This window comes from Cyrtonyx montezumae, unplaced genomic scaffold, assembly GCF_038088225.1.
Source record: "Cyrtonyx montezumae isolate F1298 unplaced genomic scaffold, pur_monq_1.0 scaffold_10, whole genome shotgun sequence".
Taxonomy (NCBI): Eukaryota; Metazoa; Chordata; class Aves; order Galliformes; family Odontophoridae; genus Cyrtonyx; species Cyrtonyx montezumae.
In genome coordinates this window covers 10,953,441-10,979,474 of record NW_027071826.1, presented here as the reverse complement: position 1 = coordinate 10,979,474, position 26,034 = coordinate 10,953,441, and the positions used below count along the sequence as shown (strand labels likewise).

The 26,034-nt window shown below is 41.2% G+C and overlaps 1 protein-coding gene across 5 annotated transcripts in view; it reads left to right on the top strand.

Moving 5' to 3' along the window:
* Window positions 1-26,034, top strand: part of EVL (Enah/Vasp-like) — a 128,750-nt gene that overhangs the window by 12,297 nt on the left and 90,419 nt on the right. For 4 of the 5 annotated variants that reach the window (XM_065750306.1, XM_065750290.1, XM_065750298.1 and 1 more), the window contains exon 1: window positions 7,554-7,591. The exons of the other annotated variant lie outside the window; for it this stretch is intronic. In XM_065750306.1, the coding sequence (XP_065606378.1) occupies window positions 7,569-7,591 (23 nt within the window). In that variant the 5' untranslated portion in view covers window positions 7,554-7,568. Of the gene's footprint in view, window positions 1-7,553; window positions 7,592-26,034 lie in introns of those variants that run through there. 5 annotated transcript variants of the gene reach the window in all.

Below are 26,034 nucleotides of genomic sequence, written 5' to 3'. Positions count from 1 at the left end.
CCAGCAGTACCACAGGTAGTTAATCATAGTTGTGCGGTCTAAGCGGGTGTTTTTTAGAGACAGAATGAGAAAATGGGGTCATTCAGTTGAGAAATGGTAGACCGTACAGTTCCAGTCAGCTGTGATATCTTCTGGCTGCAAAATGTGTTGCTGCTTGGTCATGCTGGAGGGTGGCCAGGGCTTGGACACCGGGCAGTATTGGTTTGGTTTGTCAAAGATCTGCAGCTCAGGGCTAGGTGCTGGCAGAGGTCTTGAAGTAAGCCCTTCCTCATGTGGCTTCCCTTCCTCGTGTATCTTCCACCGTAGAAATCCAGATCATATTACACAGCTCACAGGAGAATTGGGAGAGAGACGGAAAATTCTGTGCTAAAGAAGGTTCCCCAAAGCATGGGGGTTGTGTTACTGTTTTGTTTCTTTATGGATATTGGTGCTTGCCCTTCTGTTAGGAAACTGAATCTCATCCCCACTAACACTAGAAATTGGAGAATGGATGATGATCAGATAATGTGAGGTCCTGAAAGCTGCCCAGCTGATGGATTGTGTGAAGGCTTTGGCTGCTATGCTGATTTTATAATTTACATGCACTTAGCTCTAAAATGTAACATGCTGCTTATATAAAAAAAGATGTTTTGTGCTAATTTTGACACCTCCTTTAATTAAAGTGTCAAACCTAATAATGTTTCACTGGAGAGTACCCCTCTCTCTTCAAGATATCCTGCAGGAGCAGCCAAGATCAAGAGCTCTGATATATCTCAGGCCCTTAAAAATATGTTGGTTTGTCAATCTTCACTTTCTTTGTGTGAAGAACAAAAAAGGGCGTTCCTGATTTATCTCCTGTGTTTTAGAATATAACCATGGGCACCTGTAACTCTCCTCCGGCATTATAGGAAGAAGGTAGCATGAAGTCTTAAAGTTGTAGGCTAGTTGAATTTCCTGTATTTCAAAGTGTGCCCATTGCCTCTTGTTCTGTGACTAGGCATGGAGTCTCACTCTGTCTTCTTTACGCCCCTGCCTAGTTTTTATAGACATGGATGAGTTTGTGAGGATGTGATGGGAGATGTGTCAAAAACCTTCTTTTAGTCAAGACTTGTCGGTTCAAGGGGGGCTGAACCTGACCAGTATGATGTCCTAGCCTTTCTCCAAGTGGTGCTCTGGTGGCATCCCACTGCCAGCATGTCCCACCAGCCAGTAAAGTAGTATGGGCTAGTGGGTGCTATCCTAAAGCCTTGGAGCAATCCAAACATTATTTGATTGTAGGAGTGAGCAAATAATCTGAAATTGCCACAGTTTAAATCTCAGTAGTTGTTTCTGAAAAGTCACACACATATGTTGAATAATCCTTCACGTGTTTATTCTAATCTCTTTTGCATGAGCTACCAGGGCAAGAAAAAAAAAGCACTCCTTTTTTTCATTATTTTTGATCTTTTATAAACGTGCATCCTCGTTTCTAAGAGTGAAGCACTAGGAGTTCTCTGTTTTGTTATGGAGAAAGGAGCAATACAGACCTTAATATGATAACATTACAGCTAATTTTTTCCCAATTATTTACCTCATGATGGATAAAACATATATATCATGGGTGAAATTCTGGGTCAAGATCAGATCTGAGCCATGACATGTCTGTGTAAAATCCTCATCAGCCTGTAGCTCCTAAAACCTTGGCTCTGTGATCTGGTGGTGGGGTGATCTTGCTCAACAGATTAATTGTGCCCATGGAGTTTTCTCAACAGCAGTGTGGTCATTTTTTACAATTCTGCTTCTCTTCCCCAAGTATTAGCCTTGATTTTCCACCTCCTACTTCTTACACCTCTGCACTCTCTAGTAAAATGGTAAGAAGGCTCAGTTGTTAACAGCTGTACTCTCTGAATGTTTACCAGAGATGTCAAGTAAACTCTGCTGTTTTCCATGCAAGTACAACTTCTGGCTTGTCAATGTACTTGAAGATGAGTCTGGAAGTCAGTAGATGTTAATATCCTCAACTGTGAGTGGAAAGTTGCGTAGTTCATGGCCAATACCTTTGGCTGCAAACATGCTAGTATATAATTGAAATGCATTTAAGATCTGGGCCATTTTCTTCCTTCAAAATATCACGAAGTCAGTGTGGTTTTGGTAGTATATCAACACCCTTATTTGTATTTGTGTGTGAGGTACACACGTCCACATTTGTTTATATACGCTTCCAGGGTAGTTTATATACATTGTATACCCTACACGTAAGTTTCAAATGGTTTATTGTCGATGTGTGCTTTCATGAGCCCAGCAGTTAATTCAGATACTCTTTTCCATACCCACTGATACTTTATTTGATAGTGGTGACGATGCATGTCTAGTTTCATCCTCCTACTCCTTTTCCCACTTAATCCCTCAAAACTTGGAAAAAGCTGACTAATTGCAGCTAGCTTGAAGGAAGATTCCAAATGGAGGTGTTTGGCTCCAATTAATTTTCTCGGAGAGTCCTTTATATCTCCTGCTCAGTGTTTAAAAAGATGAAGATGCTAATCAGCAAACGTGTATCAGGAATAAGATGCCATGGCTGTCAGGTGAATACTGTGGTAGCATAACTTGTAATTGCTAAGGCAGCTTTTGTGTGCAGTATGATTCAGATTAATCTCTGCTGTATTTAAAAAGCTGTGGCTGGTAGTTGCTTATCTAGGGATAAATAATATATTACTTCCTTTCATTTCAAATTCATGCAGCCTTATACCTTTTCTTGGAAGAGATTTTGCATGGTTTTAAATCATTTTTTCATAAGAAGGCAGAAACCCAGGCACGAATGCCCAAGTCTTAGTCATATCAACTAAGATTTGCAGACTATACAGGCTGAATCTTAGTTTCTTTGGATATTTGGTGGTATGACCGTATTTCTTCTTTTACTAATTTGACATTTATCTCAAATATACTTATCTTTTGCTGTCTGCCTTGTCTATTTAAACTGCTAGGGACCTTTTCAATATTCAGCTTTTTATAGCAATCAGCACCACATGGTTCTAAACTGGACTGGATATTTTAGGTACTATTGCAGTGACTGATAGCTTAATAATCCGCATGCAGCTTTTAGCTTTCATCCGGGCTGTCTCAGTTCTGTTGGACTGCAGATTGTTATGTAGCATTATCCCCGAGGGCTGATTAGAAAATCAGTAAGAATCCCATTCTCTCCAATTCACTGTGGTGTACCTTCCCTTAAGCCCTCAAGTACGGCAGATGGGGCTGTGTTTGGGAAAAGTTTCCATTTCAGCACTGTGCTGCATGCTTGTCTGCACCTGGTACAGAGTATGCGTTTATGGAAATGATATGTGGTACTCCCAGTGTGATAAGAGTAAAGCTGTGGGAGATCAACGTGGGAAAAACCTGACACTGGCCATCCCGTGGCCAGGCCAGGCCTCTCGGTTTGCAAAGCATGAAGTGGATTGGGGCCAAATCTGGGAGTGAGAAATTTGCTGTGCTAATGTTCACGTGCGTTTATATTTAAAGCTATATACATGTGGACACAGGTAGGGTGTTTTTTATGAAGGCTAGCTTCTCAAAATCAATTTCTAGTGATCAAAATGAAGACTATAGAGGGAAATGAGCAGTCAGAAACGTAGATAAGAAGACTATTCTTGTGCAGCAAACTGATGTTAAGTTTTAAGGCAGTGCATAATAGAAATCTCATGCATGAAAAGAGGTGAAAAAAGAAGTTCATTTCCTCTCCACCCTTTCCTTTAACAGCTGAAGGGTTGAGTCAATACTCCAATATTGAATGAATTCAATACCATTGTTCAGCAGACTTTAGGGTACTCTAATTATTTCCACAATTCTCTCAGTACCTGAGCAAACTTAGGTAGCGATTCCTTCTTCTATTTCAATAATCCCTTTAAATCTTATTTTCTTAAGCCTAGGAAAGACTTCTGAACTCAGAGAACATCCTACTGAAAGGAGATTTTTCAGCATACTCTGGGATGCTGTCTGTGGTTGCTATATCTTCCACTGTGCAGAAGTGTTGGAGCTGTTGTGAATGTATAGTGTATACGTATGCTCCTGTTGGTTCATTCTGCTTCTCTCTTCACCTTCTATTTTCTTCCTCATGAACAGAATCTTTTTTATAGGTGGTATTTTTTTTTCCTTGAATGGTCTAAATGTCACTTCAGCAAAATAACACAGGCTTAATGGCAGAAGTCTGCTATGTTGGTAGCTTTTCCCTTGCTTCAGCAAGGGTATAAATAGTTACAATCATTAACATATCTCAGTCTGTTTGTGATCTGATAATGTCACCTAGCACCTGGCCAAGGCTTTGGTGGAAGCTCAGGTCAACAGACCAACAGTGATGCACTGAGATACTGAGTACCAATGATGCAAGCTGCTATTTTTGCAGAAACTAAGCTCTTACACAGAGTATCAGCACAAGGCCTTTGTGTATCACTTAAGCGGTAGCTAGATCCACAAATTTCACTGTTGTCCTTCACCTTGTTCTAATTTGTCTATTTGTATCCTTTGTGTCTTTGTCAAGTGGGCTATTGTTTCTATCACAGTCTCTTTTGCTTGTTAGAGGCTGGAGTTAAACCCAGAAATTGTTTTCCAGAACTTACAGAACTATTTTAGTGGGAACCAACCATTGCTACATCTGCCTGGCATTACTTTGGGAAGTGGGATGAGAGTACTTCTGTTCCTGTTCCTTTAAATGCTCGTCCCACCTCTCCCCAACTATGCTTTGAGTTATTTTTGTAGTATTGTGGGACATTTTTCCTCAGGAGTTGGGCTGATTTTACAGCCTGGTAGGCATAGTAAACAGTTCTTTCATGTATAAGGTTTTTTGTTGCTGGTTGTTATTTCTGTCTGCTTCTAGACACTTGAAATCTGTTTTAGAGCATGAGAAATTGCAATCTTCTTTGCTAAGAAGTCATAAGGAGATATTATAATCGCACTTTTATTTATTTATTTTGTCATTCTTGAGTTCATGAGACTTTAGGAAGTCCCTGTGATCTCTGTTGGGTAATGTCCACACGAATGAGGATCAGCATGACAAAGTGATGCTATCGCCTCAGATCTTCCAGTCTTATTTGGGAATCTTACTAATTAATGAATCAGAAATGGCACTTTTGGTTATCTTACAGGATAGGAGCCCTGCTCTTGCTGTCTGTAGTGCCACAAGTGGCTGTGAAATTGCTAGCTAAAAAAATGAAGTTAAAAAGAAGTTATCCCACTAGAACCTTTTCAGCAGCTGACCTCTGCTTTGAAAGCTTCTGGAGTGTGTTTGCCTTTGAGCACAGTGAGCTCATTGACGAGGGAAGCCATCGCCTCAACAGTTGACTGTTTATTTGCGTAGTGGCTCTTGCAGCAATTGGAAGACCAGGCAGTGATTTTGTAAACTGTTTCAAAGAGAATGGATACTTAGGGGAAACTGTATGCTGTATTTGCTGTTAGTTGTGTAGAAAGGTTTTTATTTAAGCTAGCATAATAAATAAGCACTAACATTTCAAGTGAAAAACAGCCCTGTTCCACTTGAACTCAAGTCAGGGTATGGTTGGGGTGAGCAAGAAAACTGAAGTTCAAGCTTTCCTCATTCAGCTGAGTGGGATCTTGGCTAACTCTGATTCTGAAGGTGAAATCCTATTTCCTACAAGTCTGAGGCAGGGCATTGCCTTGCATGAGCCTCTTGGGCACTGTGTTCAGTAAACATACTTGTAGTGAAATACATACTCAGTATGCAAGATGATTTTTCTTAGAGATTGTGTTCTTTGTGGTAGTTTTAATGTCTTATTAGGTTATAAGCAGAAGTGCCTGCTTTGCAGTCCTAGTCTTTCTGGATGCCTATGGAATAATTCATTTGTATCAGATGGTGTGTCTGCGTGTGTTTTTGTGCTCCTACAGTGTGCCCTTATTATCACTGAACACTATCACATTTGTTTAAAAGGAAATAAAACCAAGCCCAGGGTCATTACTGCATTAGAAATACCACACCCCAAATAAATTCAAACTGTTTGCAGTGGTGATTCTTTGCCAACAGTACCTTTTCCCATTGCTCCAGCCCCTTGTCTATATTTTACCAGCACTGTGAATTCAGATGCTGCCATGGCGTGTCATGTAAGGCTGCTTCCTGGTGACATTGCTGCCTGTATGTTGCCTTTCTCAGAATCCCATAGCATGATGAGACAACTACTCTTCTCAAGCAGGTGACCAGAGGCTCTTCAGGAGTTATGTTTGGGTCTGGATCTCTCATACTCCAACCAAACCCCTCCATGTGAGAATGTTTTCTTGTATTGGGAATGAGCTGTAGCTATAAAGAGAAAGGAAAAAGGGGTGGGGAGCAGTCCAAAGGCACTACCTCCTCCTGCCTTTCCCAGATAGTGCCCCACCATTTTTCTCTCCCTGGTGAGAAGCAGCTTTCCTAGAATCTGACTCTGTCATTTCCAGTGTTCCCATCCCTTAGCCTGCTCTCCAGCCAGCAGCCCAACAGCCCATTCCCCTTTCTGCCTGGCCCAGATAAATCTTAAAAATAAATAAAAATCTTAAAAATAAATCTTAAATCTTGCCTCCCTCACAGAGATTCAGACGCTCACCCCTGTGTGCACAACGGCATGACAAAACCTTCCTGCATCCCTCCTAGTGTATTATTGTGTCCTCATGGGGCTGCTGAGGTCTCCCCATGCATAAGCACACATGCAATCCCAAAGCTAGAAGAACGGGCCGTGCTTAGGGCAGCAGGCACAGACTGCACCTTGAGCCCCTGTCCCCTGCACCAGGAACCTCGCTGCGCTGTTGCCTTGGAGATTGCGTGAGCTGTTGCTAGGCAGCTGGAGCATCTTTCCTCACCTACTGCAATGCCTCGAAATCCTGAACTTTCCTTGCTCCCCTTGCCCTTCCTCTGTCCGGCAGGGATGGCTCTTAGCCAGCTTCATTCCATGGCATGGCAGTGGGCTGTGGCTGTTAACCCTATGAAGCACGAAAAGCCCATGCAGTGATGCGAATAGCACTGACGGCAATGAATTCAGGGCTGAAGGAGTTAAACTGGCTGAGGACAGACTACAGAGGAAATGATTTCTAGTAGATAAACTCCCTAAAATGTTCTGGCTTTGATGGAAGGGGAGGTTGGTGGCTGCAGCCTTTTGTTGCATCATTGGTGGTTTATATGAATAAAAGCACAGACTAAAATACCACTACAAGGTAAGAAAATCGGCTTGAATGGGCCTGATTAATCTCTTGGGTTACAATATATATTTAGTTTTCTGGCTTTTGTTTACCAATTTTGATGTAGCATGCGGATGATAATTTAGCCTGTCGTGTATAGTATTTGACTTATTCGGCTTGAATAATAAAGATATCAGCCTGTATTCTTGGAGTATACTGCATTAATCAGACTTGCAGGAATGATCACATGGTACTCTATCGCCTTTCCCTGTTAGCTGCTGCTTGTCAGCAGCTGGCTGAGCTGTAGGCTGCAGGCCAGTATCTGCATACCCTTTCTCTTCAGAATATTTCAAATATTCCGTCTTGTCATTATGCCTTTTGCTGCAGTTTGACAAACTAAATGGTTTTCCTGCATGTTAAGAAGATTATTTTAAATTTCAGAGCATTTGTGTAGTTACTAGGCCATGTATGCATTTGAAGAATTCAGGTAGGCTCTCTGTTTTATCCATCAGTGTGCTCGGTTTTTGTTCTCATCAGGTTTTTGCTGTGTAATGTCAGTCAGCTCTACAGTTAGTTCTTCAGTGTGCAAATGTTTCTTGTGTTTTAAAACCTTTACCCTGTGCATGGGGAGAAGTGCTTGAAGGGTAAGATGCAGGTAACGCTAGCTAACCGCATGATGAAGTGCAAAGCTCAGTAATTGAATATATCGTGCACAGATTTCATAGCTGTGCAGCCAGGAGCAGCAAGTGCAGTGCAGTTATAAATATAAACCAGAAACTGTTCTGTTTAAAAGGGTCTTTGCTATTTTTGGTTCCTGAGAATCTGACAGATGCTCCTTTGAGATAGAATCCTGATGGTGGTAGAGAAAATTGATGCTTGGATTGTATAGAGGATTATATTTTGTGCTGCTGCAGAGTATACGTGTTTATTTGTCATAATCTTGTAGTTGCAGAATTCCATATGAATTTTGTTTTAAATAAAGATATGGTTGAATTTGTTGGGTTTGGTTTCATGTTTGCAAACATTTGAGCAATGCAGCTTGGTAAAGGATAAAATTAGCACCTTTTATTTGATATTGGTTTTGCTCAGCATTGCCTTTGCCCCCTTTCCTCCCCTGTCCCCAGTATAACTCTGCCTTTATGCAAGTATTGATGTCTCTTAAAACTGTAACAAATATTTGAAGGCACAAAACAGATTTTCTATAGAAATTATTTTTTCTGCAGTACAACAATATTGGACTTAAATATATATCTGCTCGGTAGTTGCAGGGTAGGGGTATCTCATCCTTTTTTTCCTTTTTAATTTGTTTGGCTTGGTGTCTTCAGTTTCTCATAACTTGTGTTGTAAAATTCCTGAGTAAGATGGTGTCAGTGTTGTAGCAGCATTAGGTGTCACACTGTTACATACATTGGTGTGACTGAATATCATCATCACTATTCAGTTTTGAGAAGAGGTTTTTTGACCAAGTGTGTAACTAGATGAGAGGATGGTTTGTTTTTGTATACACAAAGCATGTTCTGTACCAAATACTTTCAAATTAAACTTTCTAGCATCAGGCAAGATATTATTATTTCTGTATTTTGTCAGAGCTTTTAATATTTTGTCAACTTCCGTGTTTCCATTTCTTTCAAGTTTTGCTGATTAGTTCTTTGTGGAAGTGAACAGTATCAAGAGCAGTAAAATAAATGTCAGGGACCCCCTCAGATGTCCTGATTCCATCCATAAATGCTGAGGAGATAGGCTCAAGGAATGTGCTTCTCCTGTTGTGAGATGCAGTGTGATGCTGTCTGAGTGAGAAGATTTTACTGGAAAACCAGATAATGCTGTGTAACTGCAGTTGTCATAGGGCTGTCAGGAGATGCTTGAAATGTTGACGTCGCTGATTGTTGGCAGTAAATTAAGCTGCAAATGGGCCCCAAACTTACTGTGCCACTTACTATGCCCACAGTTATTTGTATTTCACCCAATTGATCCTATTCTTAACAGAGTGGAACTCTCAATAAATCTACCCCAGGCAGGGGAGGGAAGTGGGAAGGAAGGTATTTTTAAAAGCCTCAGCTGTCTTTCAGTGCTGTTCCTACACATCTCATGCCAGGAAGACACCTACTTTTATGGCAAGAATGGTCAAATGCCAATTACACACCCATTAGGATTATTAAATTACTTGTCTTCTCTTATACTTGCTTTGAAAACAGTATTAACGTTTAATGTGCAGAATACTAGACCTTTTCTTTTGAATCTTTCACGTTATTAAGGCTGTGGTTTCTGTATAGCAGCATTTAAATGGCATTTGTTTTATTTGGCATTTCGGTGGTGTTTTGTTAAGGTTGTGTTTGCATGTTGATGGGTTTTTTATGGTATGATTATTCCCATGCCTGTGGCTATATTATGCTTCGATGGAATCAAAGCATATCTTGAAAGATAAAGAAAAAAAGTTTGGTTGAGTTGAGCAGTGGGGTGGAAGTTTCTCCCCCATGCTCATGGGTGCAAAGCTGATGGATCAGTAGATGGCACTCTTCTCTGGGCTGATGGCCCTTGGTGCTTGGGAGCTCCATGCATTTTACTGGTGACATTTTCCCCTGTGGACAAGCCATAAGCTTGCCCTCACCTACCCTGCCCAGCAGCCTGACTGTGACCTGCAAGCGGGTATCTACAAACTTCTTGCAGAAGCCAAGTTGCCTGCATCCTTCAGTGCACCCACGCAGTCAAGTGCTGGGGAGGTGGCCATCCCATGTGTGCTTGCCCATGGGAATCTAAATGTCACAGAACCATAGTCTCATAGAATTGCTTGGGTTGGAAAGGAACTTAAAGACCACTCAGTTCCAACCCTCTGCCATGGGCAGGGACATTTTCTACCAGCTCAGGCTGCCCAGGGCCCCATTCAGCCTGGCCATGGACACCCACAGCCTTCTGGGCAGCAGTGCCAGGGCCTCACTGACCTCTGAGTGAAAATTACCTAAATCTAAACCTAACCTAAATCTCCCCACTTTTAGTTTGAGACGGTTGTTCTGTTGCTATCAGATCATGTAAACAGTTGATCTCCCTCATGCTTATAAGCTCCTTTTTAGTTCTAGAAGGCTGCAATGAGGTCTCCTTGGAGCCTTCTCTTCTCCAAGCTAAACAAGCCCAACTCCCTCAGCCTTTCTTCACAGGAAAGGTGCTCCAGTTCTCTGAGAATCTCCATGGCCTTCTCTGGAGCTGCTCCGACACCTCCGCCTCTTTCTTAAGCTGGGAGCCCCAGGCCTGAGTGCAGTACTCCAGGTGGGGCCTCAGGAAGGCTAAGCAGAGAGGGACAATCCCTCCCGTTGCTCTGCTGATCATCACTCTTGATGCAGCTGAGGATACAGTTGGTGTTCTGGGCTGGGCCTCAAAAACCCATCGTACTCCCTGGAGTCCAGCACCCCAGCTCAAGAGAAGCCTTGTCAGTCTGTCTGTTCCATATTCCCCAGCAGTTTGATGCAGCATCCTTCAGTTCCTGGCTGAACAGTGCTGACTGTTAAGCAGCCACTGGTTGTCTCTGCAGGAAAGTCCCACATGGGTGGATGGAATAAACCCAGTGTGCTGCTTGTTAAAGCCCTTTGGGATGGAGTATTACCCTTGTGGTTACTGTTGAATGAACAGGGACTTAAGCATTGGAGGAAATAGTAGAGAAAATCTACTGAATGATCTTGTAGCTCCTTGCACTGGGAAAGATGGGTTTATCTGTTTCTTGGGAGCGCCTAATAGCCCCAGAAAAACTGCAATTGCTTTTGAAGTGAGAGTGAGAGGAGCTAAGCTGGTTCTTGGTTTATGGAGGCAGCTGGATTGTGTGAGATACCAGTTGCATCCATTTCCACGCTGAGTTTCTGTGCTGTCTTTGCAGAACTCCAAACTTGGCATGTGTTTTGTTAATGACTGGAGATAACGCTGCTCACCAGCCATGTTTTTATCATCTCCTGCTGAACCCAACCAAAGCTGTAAGAGGGCTTTGCACCTGAAGCAAGAAGGAGGTGTTGCCCATTTGGCTACATGTGTTACTTTTCTCATTGTGCTCTGTTGGGTTTAGCTCTTTAGCAGCAGAACACAAATGCAATCTTTCCTTTTGTTGCCATGCCTTTATCTTTGTGAGATATTACTTGGTATTCTTTGCACTGAGCCACTGTCTGTCTATTTCTGATATGCCGCCCACCACAGCATCACAGTATTTTTATCTGCATCTTCTATTCCCCCATCCACTGAGCAAACCTGAGAATGCTACAAAAAGGAAAATGAGGCTTTTTGGCATAGCTAGCTATGAGTAGAGGATGAAAATTCTGCTGATGCAAAGTTCAGAATAAGCATAAAATGTTTCATAGCAGCAATTCTGCCTTCCCACAGTGGGTACAGAACCTTTCACCTGATGATTCCCAAAGCAGAAGCAGTGCTCAGGTGGTATCTCCCAATGTTAAAACTCAGTCAGGTGGCTTTTCCTTTCCCCTGTCCCAAAGAAATAGCAGAACCATTTATAGAAATGTAAAAAGGTTGCTGCTCTGAAGGACTGCAGGCCTTTCTTCTGTGGCTTTTCCTGCTGAATATTCTGAAAAAGGAGTCTGCTTGAATAGTCCAAATTCTCACAAGTGTAACTGTCGTTGGAGTAGTCAAGCAACTTTTTGAAGCTGTAGGTGAAGTACTCAAAGAGATTTACTCACCAATTGTTCCTTAAAGGAAATAAAGTCTGCTGTTCTTTTCTGCAAGAAATATGACCATGTTGATGAGCAGGAAGCAGCAGGAGAGTGGCCAAGGGAGGATTTAGCTGATACAGGAGTGTAGCTTTGTGGAGAGGAGAGATAGGGATGCAGCACTACAAAGGGGTGGAACAAATCATGGTTCCAAGTCAGTGACTCTGACCTCCAGGTGAGATGGAGCAGCCAATGAAAAGCACACCAAACAGAGCAGTTAGTCTTTTCTGACAGGAGTGGAGAAGAATCAGGGCATAACCGTTACTGAAGTCAAAAGGCATTAAATGCGATAGTGCAAACACGTTTAAAACTGAGAAAATCCAGGGATGGTGTTTGGGCAGCATGTAATTGCTTGCAGTATCTCAGCCCCTGCTACTCTGTGCTGCTGAACTTACTGCGTGCCTTGCCATGTTCAACATATCCAATGGGTGCTTAATAAGCAACCACCAATGTGTGAACCTAGAAGCTGGAAGTGGGCAGCTCAGCTTTAGCAGCCAAGGGAAGCTGCAGGCATGTCGCATTGCTGCTTGCTCAGCAAGCAGACCCCCACAAACCAGCTACTGGTATGCATTTCTTTTGTCCTTGTGCTGATGCAGGGAAATTGAAGGCAAAACTTGATAAAAATACACTGTTGAGACAGAAGCTTTTGATTACACATGGAAACTGGTGAGTCTAGTTGTTCATGTTGCATATGTGAATATTCCACGTGATGCAGCTCACCAGGGAAAATATGTGTGCCCAGAGGGTTACAGCTGTAAGATCCATAATACATTTTACATCTTTCTTCATGTGATGGTTCACAGTTAAGTTTGTGACCAGGAGGCCAAATTAAAAAAGAAAAAAGAACCAGTTCTTTTTTTTTTTTTTTTTTGTGAAGGTAATTGCCTGAAATCTGCCCTTTGTAATTTGAAATCGATTTTAGATATTTGATTTTTGGACATTTGTTATTTATCTACACAAGACAAAAGCCCTGAGGAAATGTTGCTTCTTTGCACAGCAGATTGAATCAAATGTTTTTGCTGACATATTTTTCCCTATGACAACTGACACTGCAATTAACACATATTTCCTTGGTTCAACACAGATACATTTGAAGAGGAATACTTCTAAGGAAGTAATATGAGAATAGCATTGCTGGGAATGAAGATAAGGGCATAGTATTCCCATAATGTATTGGATTAGAGGAGCTTCAGTGTGTATATTGGAAGGTAAATTCCAGACACAACAAAATCAGTGTAAATTGTGTGGGATGTGCATTTGGTCCCAAAGCATGGGGCTGTCTGGGGAGGAACGCTGTGCTCCTGTCATTTCTCCAATCTAGTGCCAAAGGCCTGGCTGGGTCACTCACCATCTACTGCAGTGTAAAGCATTTGCAAGAACAAGAAATTTTCTCTCTATTCCCTTTTGCCTTGTAGATGTGGCAACCAGATTTTTTGTGCTCTTCCGATGTCTTTCTCATATCCTCATCCAATGTATGTCTTCATATCTTTGCCCTCCTTTTATTTATTTATTTTTAAACCATTCTTGGAACAGTATTTACAAGCAAGCAGTGGTTCCTGTTGGTAAACAAGGGTGATCCAGTCACAGGTTTCAGAACTGAAAACAGTTATCAAGACACATGGAAACTGATGTCAATCTTTAAGATGAAAACGAACATGCAAGTACAGATGGTTCATTTAAAGAAGAAAATCAGTGATAATTTTGAAATCCACCTGTGGGCACTCATTAGAAAACGTCATTCACCATCCTGCTTCCTCTGTCTAGCCTTCAGTGTAGAGTGTGTAAAGATTTGAAGCACTTTATTTTTCTATCTTTTGAACTTGAATAGTAGACAGCTGCTGCCCATCTCTCGCTGGCAGTGCCAGCTTCTTAGGGGTGATTGCTTGATTTTGCCATGCTGGATCCTTCCTGAGGTGCCCACCATCCCTGTCCTAGCCCTGATTGAATCGTGTGACATCACAGGTGCCTGGGTTCCCATTTGCCTTTTCTCTGATACGTGTTGCATCAGCTTGAACCCTGTCCTCACAAGTTTCACGTTCATCAGCTACAGGTGGAGAAGATGCTGCATGTGGAGGGAAAAAAAATGTCAAGAAAGCTGATGCTTCATTACTAGAAGTATTTTTTGAGAGATGAAAGAACCTGGGTGAGTGGGATGCTGAGGAAATGTCTCCCAGGCAATAGGCAGCGTGAGGCAAAGTGCTGTGAGGCTTGGGGGTAACAGCCCAGCAAAGCAGACTGTAGGACTAGGCTCAGGGATGGTGGATCTATCCATTGAAGAAGTGCTCAAGGCTTGAATCTGAAAACAAACAATAATTTTCCACTCCACTTTGGTGCAAGTATGTGCTGTGATACTTTTCGATCGGTAGAAATTGAAGTACGAGTGTTTCCATGCAGATTGTTCAATAGCAGTGTGTCCCCACATTGGTTCAGGTTATGAAGACTCACTTACTGTTCTTATTTGCCTGATTCTGGATGATGAGGAATGAAAACCTGTTCTTTGAATCACACAGACCTGGGTTTAAATCTGGATTATCCACGTCCTAGCAAAGAGTCTTAGGCATGTGCCTACAAGTCAGGAGAATTCACTGTATTCATGGAAACCTATGCATTTCCATGAAGTGTGTTATCACAGTGCTGTTGTAGCTGCCACAGTCTAAAGGTACAAATGAGGCAGTATATGGAGGGAAAGGGAATACCTTTTATTAAATCACACAAAAGAAAGAGAATTCTTTGGAGTTCGACTTCAGCTTTTTATTGAAGTATCAAATTTTATTTTGTTGTGAAACTTGAGACTGACTTCCCATTAAATCTGTCTGTGGGATAGGTGGAAAATAGGGGAAAAAAAAAGTTTGAAGGAATTAAAAGGAGAAAAGGAAAAAAAGCTTAGGAAAATAAATGATTGAAACTTATGCTTCAAACAGGAGAGGGTTTTTACATCTAAAGGCTTGTCCTTAATTCTGACTGTTAAGAGTTGATCTAATGAAAGTTTTGCAGAAATAATTTGTTTCTCTACAGAACATCTTTGCTTGATGAGACAGCACTTTTTGACATTGTTTCCTACTGACTTCAGTTCATGTAATTGATGCTGTTCTCTCAAACTGTCACAGATTTCACTGCTCTTTAGCAAGGGGTTGCTTATTATAAAGCTAGGTTAAAATGCTCATAACAGGTAAGACTCTTTTTTTGATATCCATTATAAATTATTTGAGATAAAAATCACATTCTTCTTTTAATTGAGGAGAATAGAAAACATTTTTTTAAAAAGGTAGAAAAATTTACTTTTGTGCTCACATATGTGCTCTTATTGTAAGGAGGAGTACCAGCTGGATGCTATTAAGTACGAAGGCTAGTTTTCTTTGTAAAATATTCATATAGATGTGGAATGTTTTAATTACTTGAAAATGTTTGTTTCTGAGTGCTAAATAATGTCAAAAATCTGATTCTGCAGTCTTTGTGCAACGCAGAATGGAGGGAGTGAGCATTATGGTGCTATTGATGGTTGGACTAGATGATCTTGTAGGTCCTTTCCAACCTTATGAACCTATGAACCTATTGAAGTTAGAAGCTGCTATTTCTCTCACATCCATGATTTTTCAGTGCGTCAGGTTGCAGGAAAATAAGATTGATGTAGAATTTTTCAGTAGGAAGCCTCTGAAACTGGCAAGGTAAATCATCCCATGTGCATTTTACATTACTGAGATGTACCAGTAACGGTTTGCGACTGATGGATTGGTATAGGTAGGCAATGGTGGTCAAAGCCTTTTTAGAAGAATGTGCAAGAGCAACAAAGTCAATAAAAATTCACATATAACCCAGAAGAACTCTGTCAGAGCAAAAGAAACATGTAAGTGTGTTTAGTTTGTGACCTTGTCACCTGAGGAGGAGACTGCCTACACCCTATGCTGTAGGTCGCATGTAGTTACAGTACTACTTGGGCAGAAATAAATGCATGTCCCAGTTACACCAGGCAACTGAAACATCCTTTGAAAACAGAGAATGCAGCCCAAGCTTCACCATGCTTAAAAGCAAACAAGGCAGGCCTTTGAGTCAAATTTAAGTGTGCTATGTGATGCAACTGGACTCATTCCATTACAGTCTTATGACACTTCTATTGCAAGAAAAATAGCAGATGTTTATGAATCCTCAGTGCTTAGTGCTGCAAGGGGTGGAGGAAAAAGCATCAACTTTGGGAAAAGATCACACTTCAGATGCAGTATTTTGTTGTCAGGCAAGATTTGCTGGCACTAATAACAAATAATGGATTCATATCAGTAGGTTCTCTGTAGTCATTTTTAGCTGGTGCAGATAAATAATGGTAATTTCCAAAGGTGCTCAGACAGCACAGGCTCATTAAGCAAAGACATGCATTTGTTTAAACTATTTCTAAAGTGCAAAGTGAGAAGGAGGAGAAAGAAAACATCTGATTATGGAAGAAAGTGAAGAGTATGAATCCTCGGGGTACGGCACGTGTAAGGTATATAGATAATTTAACTTAAAAAAGTTGTCTGATTTAGTGTGGAAAATTCTGACATTGCTGACAAAGATGTAGCAACATCCTGGCTCTGAAGGTTGAAGTAAGAGAAAATCAACCCTGAAGTATGATGCAGCTTCCCAGCACTGCAGCCTGTGGAAGAGTGGCGATGCTCAGAGGGGAAAGCCTTGCACTTGGCATCACTTCAGTGCCGAGCTGCAGTTGCTCACATTCAGATAGTCTTCTCTGCCCTCCCCCAAAATGATGTCTGTTGATGTGGAAGTGTTGCTTGAGGATGTCTGTGGATGTGAGCTGTATGGAGCTCGGTCCCAGCAGCATCCCACGTCCTCTCTGAGTCCAGCCACGTTGTGTGACGTCAGGCTGGCCTCCATTGCCAAGCACTCAGGATTTAAGTTGGCTGCCCTTGTCTGTGGGGGCGAGGAGAGAGCAAGGGCTCAGACACGGAGCATTTCTCCCTGTAGATACGTTATTTGGCTTCTGAGGCCTGGAATGTGTTTTGCTTGGCTTTCCTTGTTAGTTCTGGTGGAAGCATCTGAAGCCAGCCGAGCTGCCCAGGGCCACTGGGGATGGCAGGCCCTGCTCAAGGCACAGGGAGAGCAGGGCCTCGGTCCTCTGCTTCCACATCCAGGGATTTCTGCATGTGGGATACCAGCAGAGCCAGAGACTCCACCCCATTTCTGTTTCTCGAGGTTCATCAGATTCCTTTATATGGGTTATTACCTATGCAGAGCAAGCAGCTGGCTGCACCGTGCCAATAAACCTTTCAGTTGCATTCTCAGCACCTCTGAGGTTTAAAATTCTTTATCTGCCAATTACATGTATATAAATTCACATAACCAGTCTAGGGACTCAGGTCTTTTAGTTATTTCTCAGTGCTTTAAAAGGATGACACAGAGTCTTTTGGTGTGTACCACAAATAGAAATTTCAATTTTAAGTATGCACTGACACACACATCCTGTTTTATACTTTATAGATCCCATCTGGTAGAGGAGCTGTATTCAAGAAAATGCAATGCAGGAGAAGCAAAACCCTGCCATTGCGTTGCTACAGTGGAAAATTAGACACTGTACAGCAGCTTGTGCTCCTGGTTTAAAATGATGACTGACAGAAAGTGTGTTTCTATGGTTTTCTATGCTGAATGGATTACTTAAACCAGAGATTCCTTCAGATGTCTAAGCCCAACCACAGCAGCATTAAGTAAAGTCAGAATCTTGAGTGAGAATGCTTGCTGCAGCCATTATTAAGCTTTAAAGGAGGCAATGAAGCAAAGATTAGATGTATCTGGGTGTGGAAAATAGCTGTGGAAACAGGTGTTGCTTGTCACTTAGAGTTTTACTTTGATGAGCAAGCAAATTCAGGTGGGTAGGGACATAGATGGTGAAGAGGTCTGGCTGTGTAGGAATTGCAGCCTTTTGCACCGGTGCTTGCTGCAACTTTGGAGGGCTCTGTTTGTCCTGGGAACCCTTCATTCAGACATATGGGCCAGAGTAAGTCATCTGTTTTTTAGTCAGCACTTAGTGTGCAAGCTCAAAATCTCTGTAACCTTGAGAGGGGATCAAATATGACCGTGATGCCTGAGCTAGGGAAACAAGGATTTGTCTCTAATGCTGAGATTTAAAGCAGATGTTACCGGACATGACATACGTGTCTGTGGGCACTGGGCATGCTGCGCTTTGGGCCATGAGAATGGATACAGTGGGTCTCACTGAGCCAAGGATGCTTTCCCTCTGAAGCATGATACTGTGTATATATTCATATATATTTATACTTATGTGCCTGTGTTTTCATGTGTGTATTTCTACAGTAAATGGGAGCCGTTTTTCAGATTAAAATGCAGGCTTTTGTATAACATGGGCATTTTCCTGACTGTTTCCTTGGTGGAGTTTGTGAAATGGAAGGTGGAGACAGTGATGCTTTGCTGTGGTTTCCAGCCCAAGTAACTGTCTACAGTAATTCAAGTGTGGCTTCTAGGCAGGAATTATTCATATTTGTCCATTAGACTTGGCAAAAGCCTGTGGGTTTGTTTACATTGCTGAAACTCAAATCTATTTGTCTGGTGAATTTAATGGCAGAATGTGTGGGCTTTTATATATGTATGTATTTATATGCTTTCACATTTAGGCAGAATGTAGAAAATGAATGTTTTGCGATAGTACGTGATTTAGACAATAGAAAAGGAAACGTGGTGAACTTGTCATGCATCAGGTCAGAAAATACAAATCACAGAAAAATAAGGATGTAAATACCATTGTGTTTTATAATAATAATAAAAAATCATATGCAAATTAATTTCATCAATTTAAAAGTAACTATCAGTTAAGTGCTCCTTATAATGGTAATCATGATAGTGTTTGTATGCTAGTTAATAGTATTTCTGTTTTGATGAGGGGCACTAGAGTCCCAGTACACTGTAGAGATGTTAATCAATGAAGACACAGCGTTAATGCAGGATCAGAGAGCTGGAGTACCTCCCCTATGAAGACAGGCTGAGGGAGCTGGGCTCATTCAGCCTGGAGAAGGCTGGAAGGAGGCCTCATTGCAGCCTTCAAGCATTTAATGGGGGATTACAAACAGAAGGGGAATTAAATTTTTACAAGGGTAGATGGTGACAGCACAAGGGATAATGGTTTCAAGCTCTTGAGGAGGGAAGGTGTAGATTGGATATCAGGAGAAGTTCTTTACAGAGAGGGGAGTGAGGTGCTGGAACAGGTTGTCCAGAGAAATTGTAGGTGCTCTGTCCCTGGAGGTGTTCAAGGCCAGGTTGGATGGGGCCTGAGGCAGCCTGGTCTAGTGCCAGATCTGGAGGCTGGAAGCCCTGCCTGTGGCAGGGGGGTTGGAACTTGGTGATTCTTGGGGTCCCTTCCAACCCAAGCCATTCCATGATTGTTATAATTATCCCTACTTTGCAATTAGTAGGAAAACAAAGGTTAAGTGACATGCTGTTGGTCATATTCTGGATTAGGTGTTGTTCTGGGAGTAGAAATCATTCCTTGAAAGCTGTAAATCCATACTCTTAATTCAGATGTCAGAAAGAAAAACCTTTGGTTGGAAACTCAAATTTGAGGTTGGTCAATAGAAGGCTCGATGACTTCAACTGTTGACTTTTTTCTACAGTGGAAATTAGCCCCACTTTCAGCCATGGGAGGATAAGCAGTGTTGTGGAAGCAGTTGTGCAGCTGTCTGAGGTGGGCTTAATTTCCCTCAACTCTGACTGTCTACAATCTCACCTGGTCCCTGTTGGCTCCTCGTGTAATCAATGGAGAGAAAAAGCTGCTGCTAATGTGATTCATCTGACCTGTTTTAAACCTTCAAAAGCAGATGAAGCATGCTCTACAAGCACTTCTATTTCTTCCAGTTTTAAGAGAGCCTAGATGAAGAACCAATATTTAGAGGCTGTCTGGGCTGGTTGAGGTGAAGCAGAAATCCATACAGACAGCATCAGCAACTCTAATTTGTCAATTGGCCCAGACCATGGCTCACAGCCATTTACCTTTTTCATAGTGGGATTTTGGAGCTGATCTGACTGATGATACTTGCTGCCAGCACTAGACTTCTTGCTACACAGAAATTAGGGATTAATGTATTCTCACAGTTTACAGCGTAGGAGGTTATTAAAAGCAAGAGGAAGTGTGTGCAAAGAAAGGCACTGGAAAAAAATGGTGGATTCTTCCCACACAGATATCTCAAACGTGGTGAGGCTATTGTCAAGCAGCCGAGGGTGCTTTGCTCTGTTTTTGATGGGTTTTGGAACTAACTGCTCCAGGCCTTCTGTGATGACAAACCCAGGACAGTGGACAGCAGTATGGGATGAAGCCTCTGCCTAAGTGAGCCACTTGAAGGGGTATTGCTTGCAGATGATCTAGTTCTCTAAATGTTCTGCATGTAGCACTTTCACTTTCTCATTGCTTTTCCTCGAGCATCAGGCCCATACTTTAACTTACATTAGCTTTAACTTCAGTTTTAGAATGCAAATGTGGGAACAATTCAGGTACTGTCTCATTGATTTTAGGTAAAATTGCTGATTTTAATTCGGTTTACTACTTGAACGCTCCTGTAAATATCAAGAGATGGAGTAAATAAGAATCTCTGTAAAATGTGGTGTTAGTCAAGATGGACGTTGTGTTGTGATTCACAGAGAAGAAAAACATATTGAAAGGATTCAGTGTTGCTGTGATGCTTTGTGCAGCTCTGCTTGTACCTTTTCAAACAAAATCCCTTTCTGCCTTCTTGTAGTGAACATTGAGCTGTCCTTTATTTCTCTGACATTTAAGAACATTAACACTTCAGATGATGTAAGTTTATGTTAAATTCTTGAAATACATAATGCAGTGCCTGTGGTACTTACAAAGTCTGTCTTTATGGATGTATCCTAAGTAATACTACATAAATATTCTCTTTTTAACCTATCCTAACCTAATTTGTAACAAGCCCACATGTCCTTATGTATTCAGACGTCATATTTATAAAAACCTTCCCTGTATGCTGAGTTCTATGATGTACCTTGGCAGCACTTTTTGTGTTTTGGCTAAAGTCTCTTCTTGAGACTTCCAACAGCAGCCAAACCACTGAAATGTCTGCATGGAGTGCCACGAGGCTTTCCAAAGGAAGGATGTGTTTTTAAAGGTCCAAAGAGTTACTTGTGCCTGGGTAGTGAAACCTATCTGTAAGTGGAAGACTCTGAGAACAGCTTCCCTCTTGATCTATCTACGTGCCCGCTGGGGTGCTGGAGAAGTTGTAGGAAGAGTTGCAGGGGATTTAAGATGGTTATGAGTGTGGTAAACACCCGAAATGTAGAAGTAGGTATGTAAAAGTGTGCTCTCAGCCTCTGATCTGTGACTTACATTGATGATCCGTACTTGTTCTCAACTGTTACAGTCTTTGTGTTTTGAAACATTTTATCTAATAAACCTGGGATGGCTGGCATTTAAAAAAACAAACATTTGAGGTATTTTTAGTGTTTTGCTTCAAACGTCATCCTAGACCAACGTAGTTTCATGGTGCAATATTTCTCAAACACTATATAGAAAATTTTCTCCAAGAAGATAATCTCTGTTATCCTGTTGACATTGTCTTGTCATGCCTTAAACTGTTTCATTTTAGCTGTGGATCTCCTCTCTGCAGTACTGCTACTTCCCTGAGTCAAGATTATGATTCAGTAAGCAGTGAAACAGCGGGGAATAAGCAAAAGCAAAAATCTTAAGCATGGTGCTTGGGCACAGCTCATGAGTTCTGAAAACTTGGCCAAGTGGGCCTCTTACATCCTGTTTGCGTTTTGAAATCTTTTCACGAGAATAACTGGTATGTTTTACTTTAAAAGTTGAGCTTTGGGAGAAGAAATCCCATATCCCTTCTTATACCTAACTGAGCTTTTGCATCTCACTGCTCTGAGCATTGCTGCCATGCATCCTCAGTCAGTAGGTGCAACAACCGAGCCTGTGTTGAATTCAGGTTATGTTTACCTACGTGTCCCAGGAGCTCATCTCTTCTTCCTTTGCTCTTGGCAGTTGCAGGGTGACTGAATTTGACTGTTACAACTGCTATTAAATATCAAGCAGATGAATATGGATATCATTCTTAATGTTACTGTGTTTTAATCACAATTATACGACACTGGTTGCTGTCCCTCTAGTAAATATGTTTTTTCTGTTGCTATTTTTTTTTGTGTTTATATTTGGACATTAATTGATAGCTTTCTTCTTGACATCTAAAGCATGAGAGAGAATTAACTCCACAGTGAAAGTTGGCTGTAGTAAAACACACAATCTGTTTGACTTTGTTATAAAGAAGGCAGTTGTTTGAAGCAGCTGGTTAAGTACACAGATGTTCTGGTTGAGGGTGTTCCAGTATTAAATGGCATAATGTGGCAACAGATTTTCATTTTAAAATGAATAGCTGACAAAAAAATATTTAGTTAAGCACCCTACCCTTAATTATAGTAGGGTGTATTTTGCTTCCAGAAGCACGTGTTCAGAAGGTGCTTAAATACATATCCTTCTTTCTAATAGAAAATGCTGTGTTGCATTTCCTTATGAAAGAAATGATGCATTTACTGGCTTACTAGACCCAGTTCCCAACTGTAAGTGGGCTACATAAGTCTGCAACTGAAACGTTGTTGGCTATGCAAAGAGATTTTAAGAAAGACTTAAGAAGGGTTGTGAAGAGATCCAAGAGAAGAGATATAAGAAAGTCCAAGTTAATGTGCTTTTGTCAGCATACTGCTCTTCTAAAGCGTGAGAAAAGTTGAATTCTTAAGCTGGGATGGAAACCAGCTGCCTCAGTGAATTTCCTTGTGAAGCCTGGCCTTTTGATTATAGTATTTTACACATCTTCATGAGTGCCTGACCAGTGAAGCATAGAAGCATTGCTCTTTCTCTCCCTGACATGGAAAAGGAGGTATTCTTATGCAAGTTTCATGTACTTAATTTATTTGAACATGTATAGCTTCTCTCTCAAGCTGAAAAGGCCCTGGCCTAGGGCCTGCCAGTTTTGGAAGCTTCTAAATGACAAATCTAATCTCAGTTTTCATTTTTAAAAATGCCAAGTTCTTTGACTTTTTGTTTGTGGAGAAAATGGAGCTATTCTCAGTAACTGAAATGTTGGTACTGTTTATATTTCTGGGTATAAAGTGAGAGAGTAAATGGTGTATAACTTCTTCATATTCCTACAACAATAACAAACGTCATGTTGTTTCCAGTTACACCAACTAAATCAGTTAAACAGTAACTTTCCTTTATTTTCCCCTCCCCTGCTTTATACAGGCGTATTCTCTCCTGTAACCTCCAGCATTAGGAATTCTTCTTAGCCTGCCCTGAGGGTACAAAGACCAGGGCAGTTTTGTGTTACCTTGGCCCTGAGATGATAACAGGAATTGACCAAAGGAAAGGGAGGACTAGGGACACTGGAGTGGTTGTGTTCTCCCACTTTCTCTGCTGGCTGCTCGGTTTGCTGGTATGACTTGAATAAAGACCTAATCTTTTTTTTCTACCCAGAAATCAAAGATAAGTGGCACAGGAAGTTTAGTACTTCTGGTGGTAGGAAACCATTCCATCTTATTCGGTGGCCTCCCCTGTCTCAGCCTCCAAGATTTCTTCCTTTGATGATGATTTTTTTTATTCTGCTTGAATATCTCCCAGCTATCATTTCATAACTTTTAGCCCCTGGACCATTATTTCAGCTTCCCTTTGCTGCCCATCAACTTTCTATCACTGACTTCAAAAGCGCTAGTGAGACCTGAAGTTAGTCAGCTGGTTCAGCTATCAGTGGGGATATGGTGGCTGACATACCAGTAGATCTTTGCCTGATGGTTCATATCAACATTGGGCTATGCAAGGACTACAAAACTCATCTGGACTACAGATAGCATCCATAACATAGCATCTACATTGTTGTGATCCCAGCTTATCAGTGTTGGGTGAGTTTTAACTGAATTGCACACTAAGAACTTGAAGTTATACTTCTAGTAGAGAGGTGCAACGTTTGTCCTTCTGCAGTCCTTGTCCTGTGAAATAATTTGTTTTCTACAGTGATGTGGGTGCGTGTCACCCAATGTTGTTTTGATTAACTGGTGAGGTTTTCTAGAGTTCATAATCACAGACAACCCTCTGTCTGAGGTTCTTGGGTTCTTGTAATCTGTCTGCCAGGCAGTCTGCATGCTCCTCGAGGCACTGATAAGAAAAGCCTTTCTGTGGCAGTGTTGTCTTATCACCATATTTGGAGAGGATAAGGCCTGTATGGTATGTAGGAGACCTTCTTTGAGGTGGAAGAAGTAGGGTAGAAAGCAATTATCTTAGCTCCTTCAGTGTCTTAATGCCAGACGTTGTTGGATTTATTCTCATTTCACCCCATGTAGTTTTAGAGGCCTAGAAGTCAGTCCTTTACAGAACAGAAATGGTGGAATGTGGTGAGTGGACTGGCAGCAAGGGCTTGAGGTGACCTAGTTTTTTTATGGCACTGGGTGACATTGACCAAAACAGATTTCTTATCTGCAAAATGAGAATAGCAAGAGTCCCCTGGAGAAATGCTGTGATCTATACTGGTGAAACCATCCTAAGGGTAAGACACTCTCCTTAAGAAAATAGCTTATACTTAAGCATTTTTCTTTTGGATTGCTCCTCCTGGACAAAGTTGCTTGCATATTCACTTGTCATTCTTTATAATATGAGTTCCCAATGAAGTCCACCTGTGGCAGGATGTGAGGATATATAGGGTTTAGTATGCTCATTTAGATTTAACTACTTTTCCAGGAAAATACTTAGAAGTGCTTTTTCCAGATAAGAGGTTTTCTATTGCTAGATGTCTTGAAAATGAATGAGCTACCTTAGGGCAAGTACAGTATCTTCTTAGTGCTCGTAACAAGGTTGCTTTAAATCTTTTGCCTTTATTGAGAAAATTATAATCCTCGCTGAGGATTCCATTAGTCTATCACTCAGAGTAGTAGGTGAGTCATGCGGAGCCTTGTGTCTCTTAGTGCATGTTTGCAAAACTAATTTTAGTCATTCTGTCTTCTGCCAAAACTAGATAACGTTATTACCACTGTATGAGCGCTTTTATCTGAAGAATCTTTCTGATTTATATAGCTTGGAAAACCAGTTTCCATTAGCTATATTCAGTCATGGATCACTAATAATCTGTAAAAACTTTTTTTTTTTTTGACATGTACCTGAATTCGGGTTTCTAAGACTATTCTCAGACCCATTGGCTTTAGCAGGCTTTGTATCAAGTCCTTAACTGTATACATATCTGAATGAGTGTCTGACATATTCTACTTATAAGTAATCTTTACTACTACTGTGATATTCTTATAAACATCCTCACTAGGCACAGCAACAGTTTAACCAAAGATTTCTTGACTTGCAAGCAAATTGCCTTCTTTACTGTTTTTTGTTTCATTCTTCCTCCATTATATTTGTATTTTTATCCTCCCTTATGCTAATGCATTTGTCTCCTATCCTTTTGAAGTTGGAGATACGACGCTCCTTTTGCAAATCCTGCTGCTGCTAGTCTTGCATTTCAGCAGATAGGTCAGTCTCCATGAGCTCAGTACTAGATGAGAAGAGCTGGATTCAAATCGGAGCACACACCCCAGTTTAACAAAGACTTGTGTGCATAATTTAATTGAAAACATGCTTAAAAGTTTTATGTTAGTCTTCACAACATATCTTTCGTACTTTTTCGGACTGAATTTTGCTATTGTTTAAAGTTACTCTTCTACTGGACAGTTTTGTTATCTCATCTGGGGTCCTGTTCCATGAATCAGATCTGCTTAGGTGGTCCCAGAGACTGACTGAAGGTTACTGTGATGATAAGTCATATGCTGGATGCCAGATAAGCTTACCTGCCCCATCCAGAGGCTTGATGGCATTTTGTGTCCATTTTCACAGCTGTACATCTGCCATAGCTCAGTACTTTGAGTAGAAAAAAAAAGTGGCACCTGGGCAATTTTGGTGTTATGAAAAGAGTGGGAGACAGATGGAGGTGTCTGTACGGCCACAGATGAAAGTGAATATGGACAGGCACAGGAAAAGGGCCTGAGTGTTCATGTGAAACACCAGCTGAAGACATCCAAAACGGGAGAGAGAAACTGATAGCTTTCACAAATTGACTATTAAATGCTACATCTGATGCTACTGCAATCTTTCTGCAGTATTAGTTACTTGAGATTAGATTTGTGAGATGTACTACATGACCATAGTCTATTTAAACTTCTATTAATATACTTGCTGTAATATATTTTAGAGTCC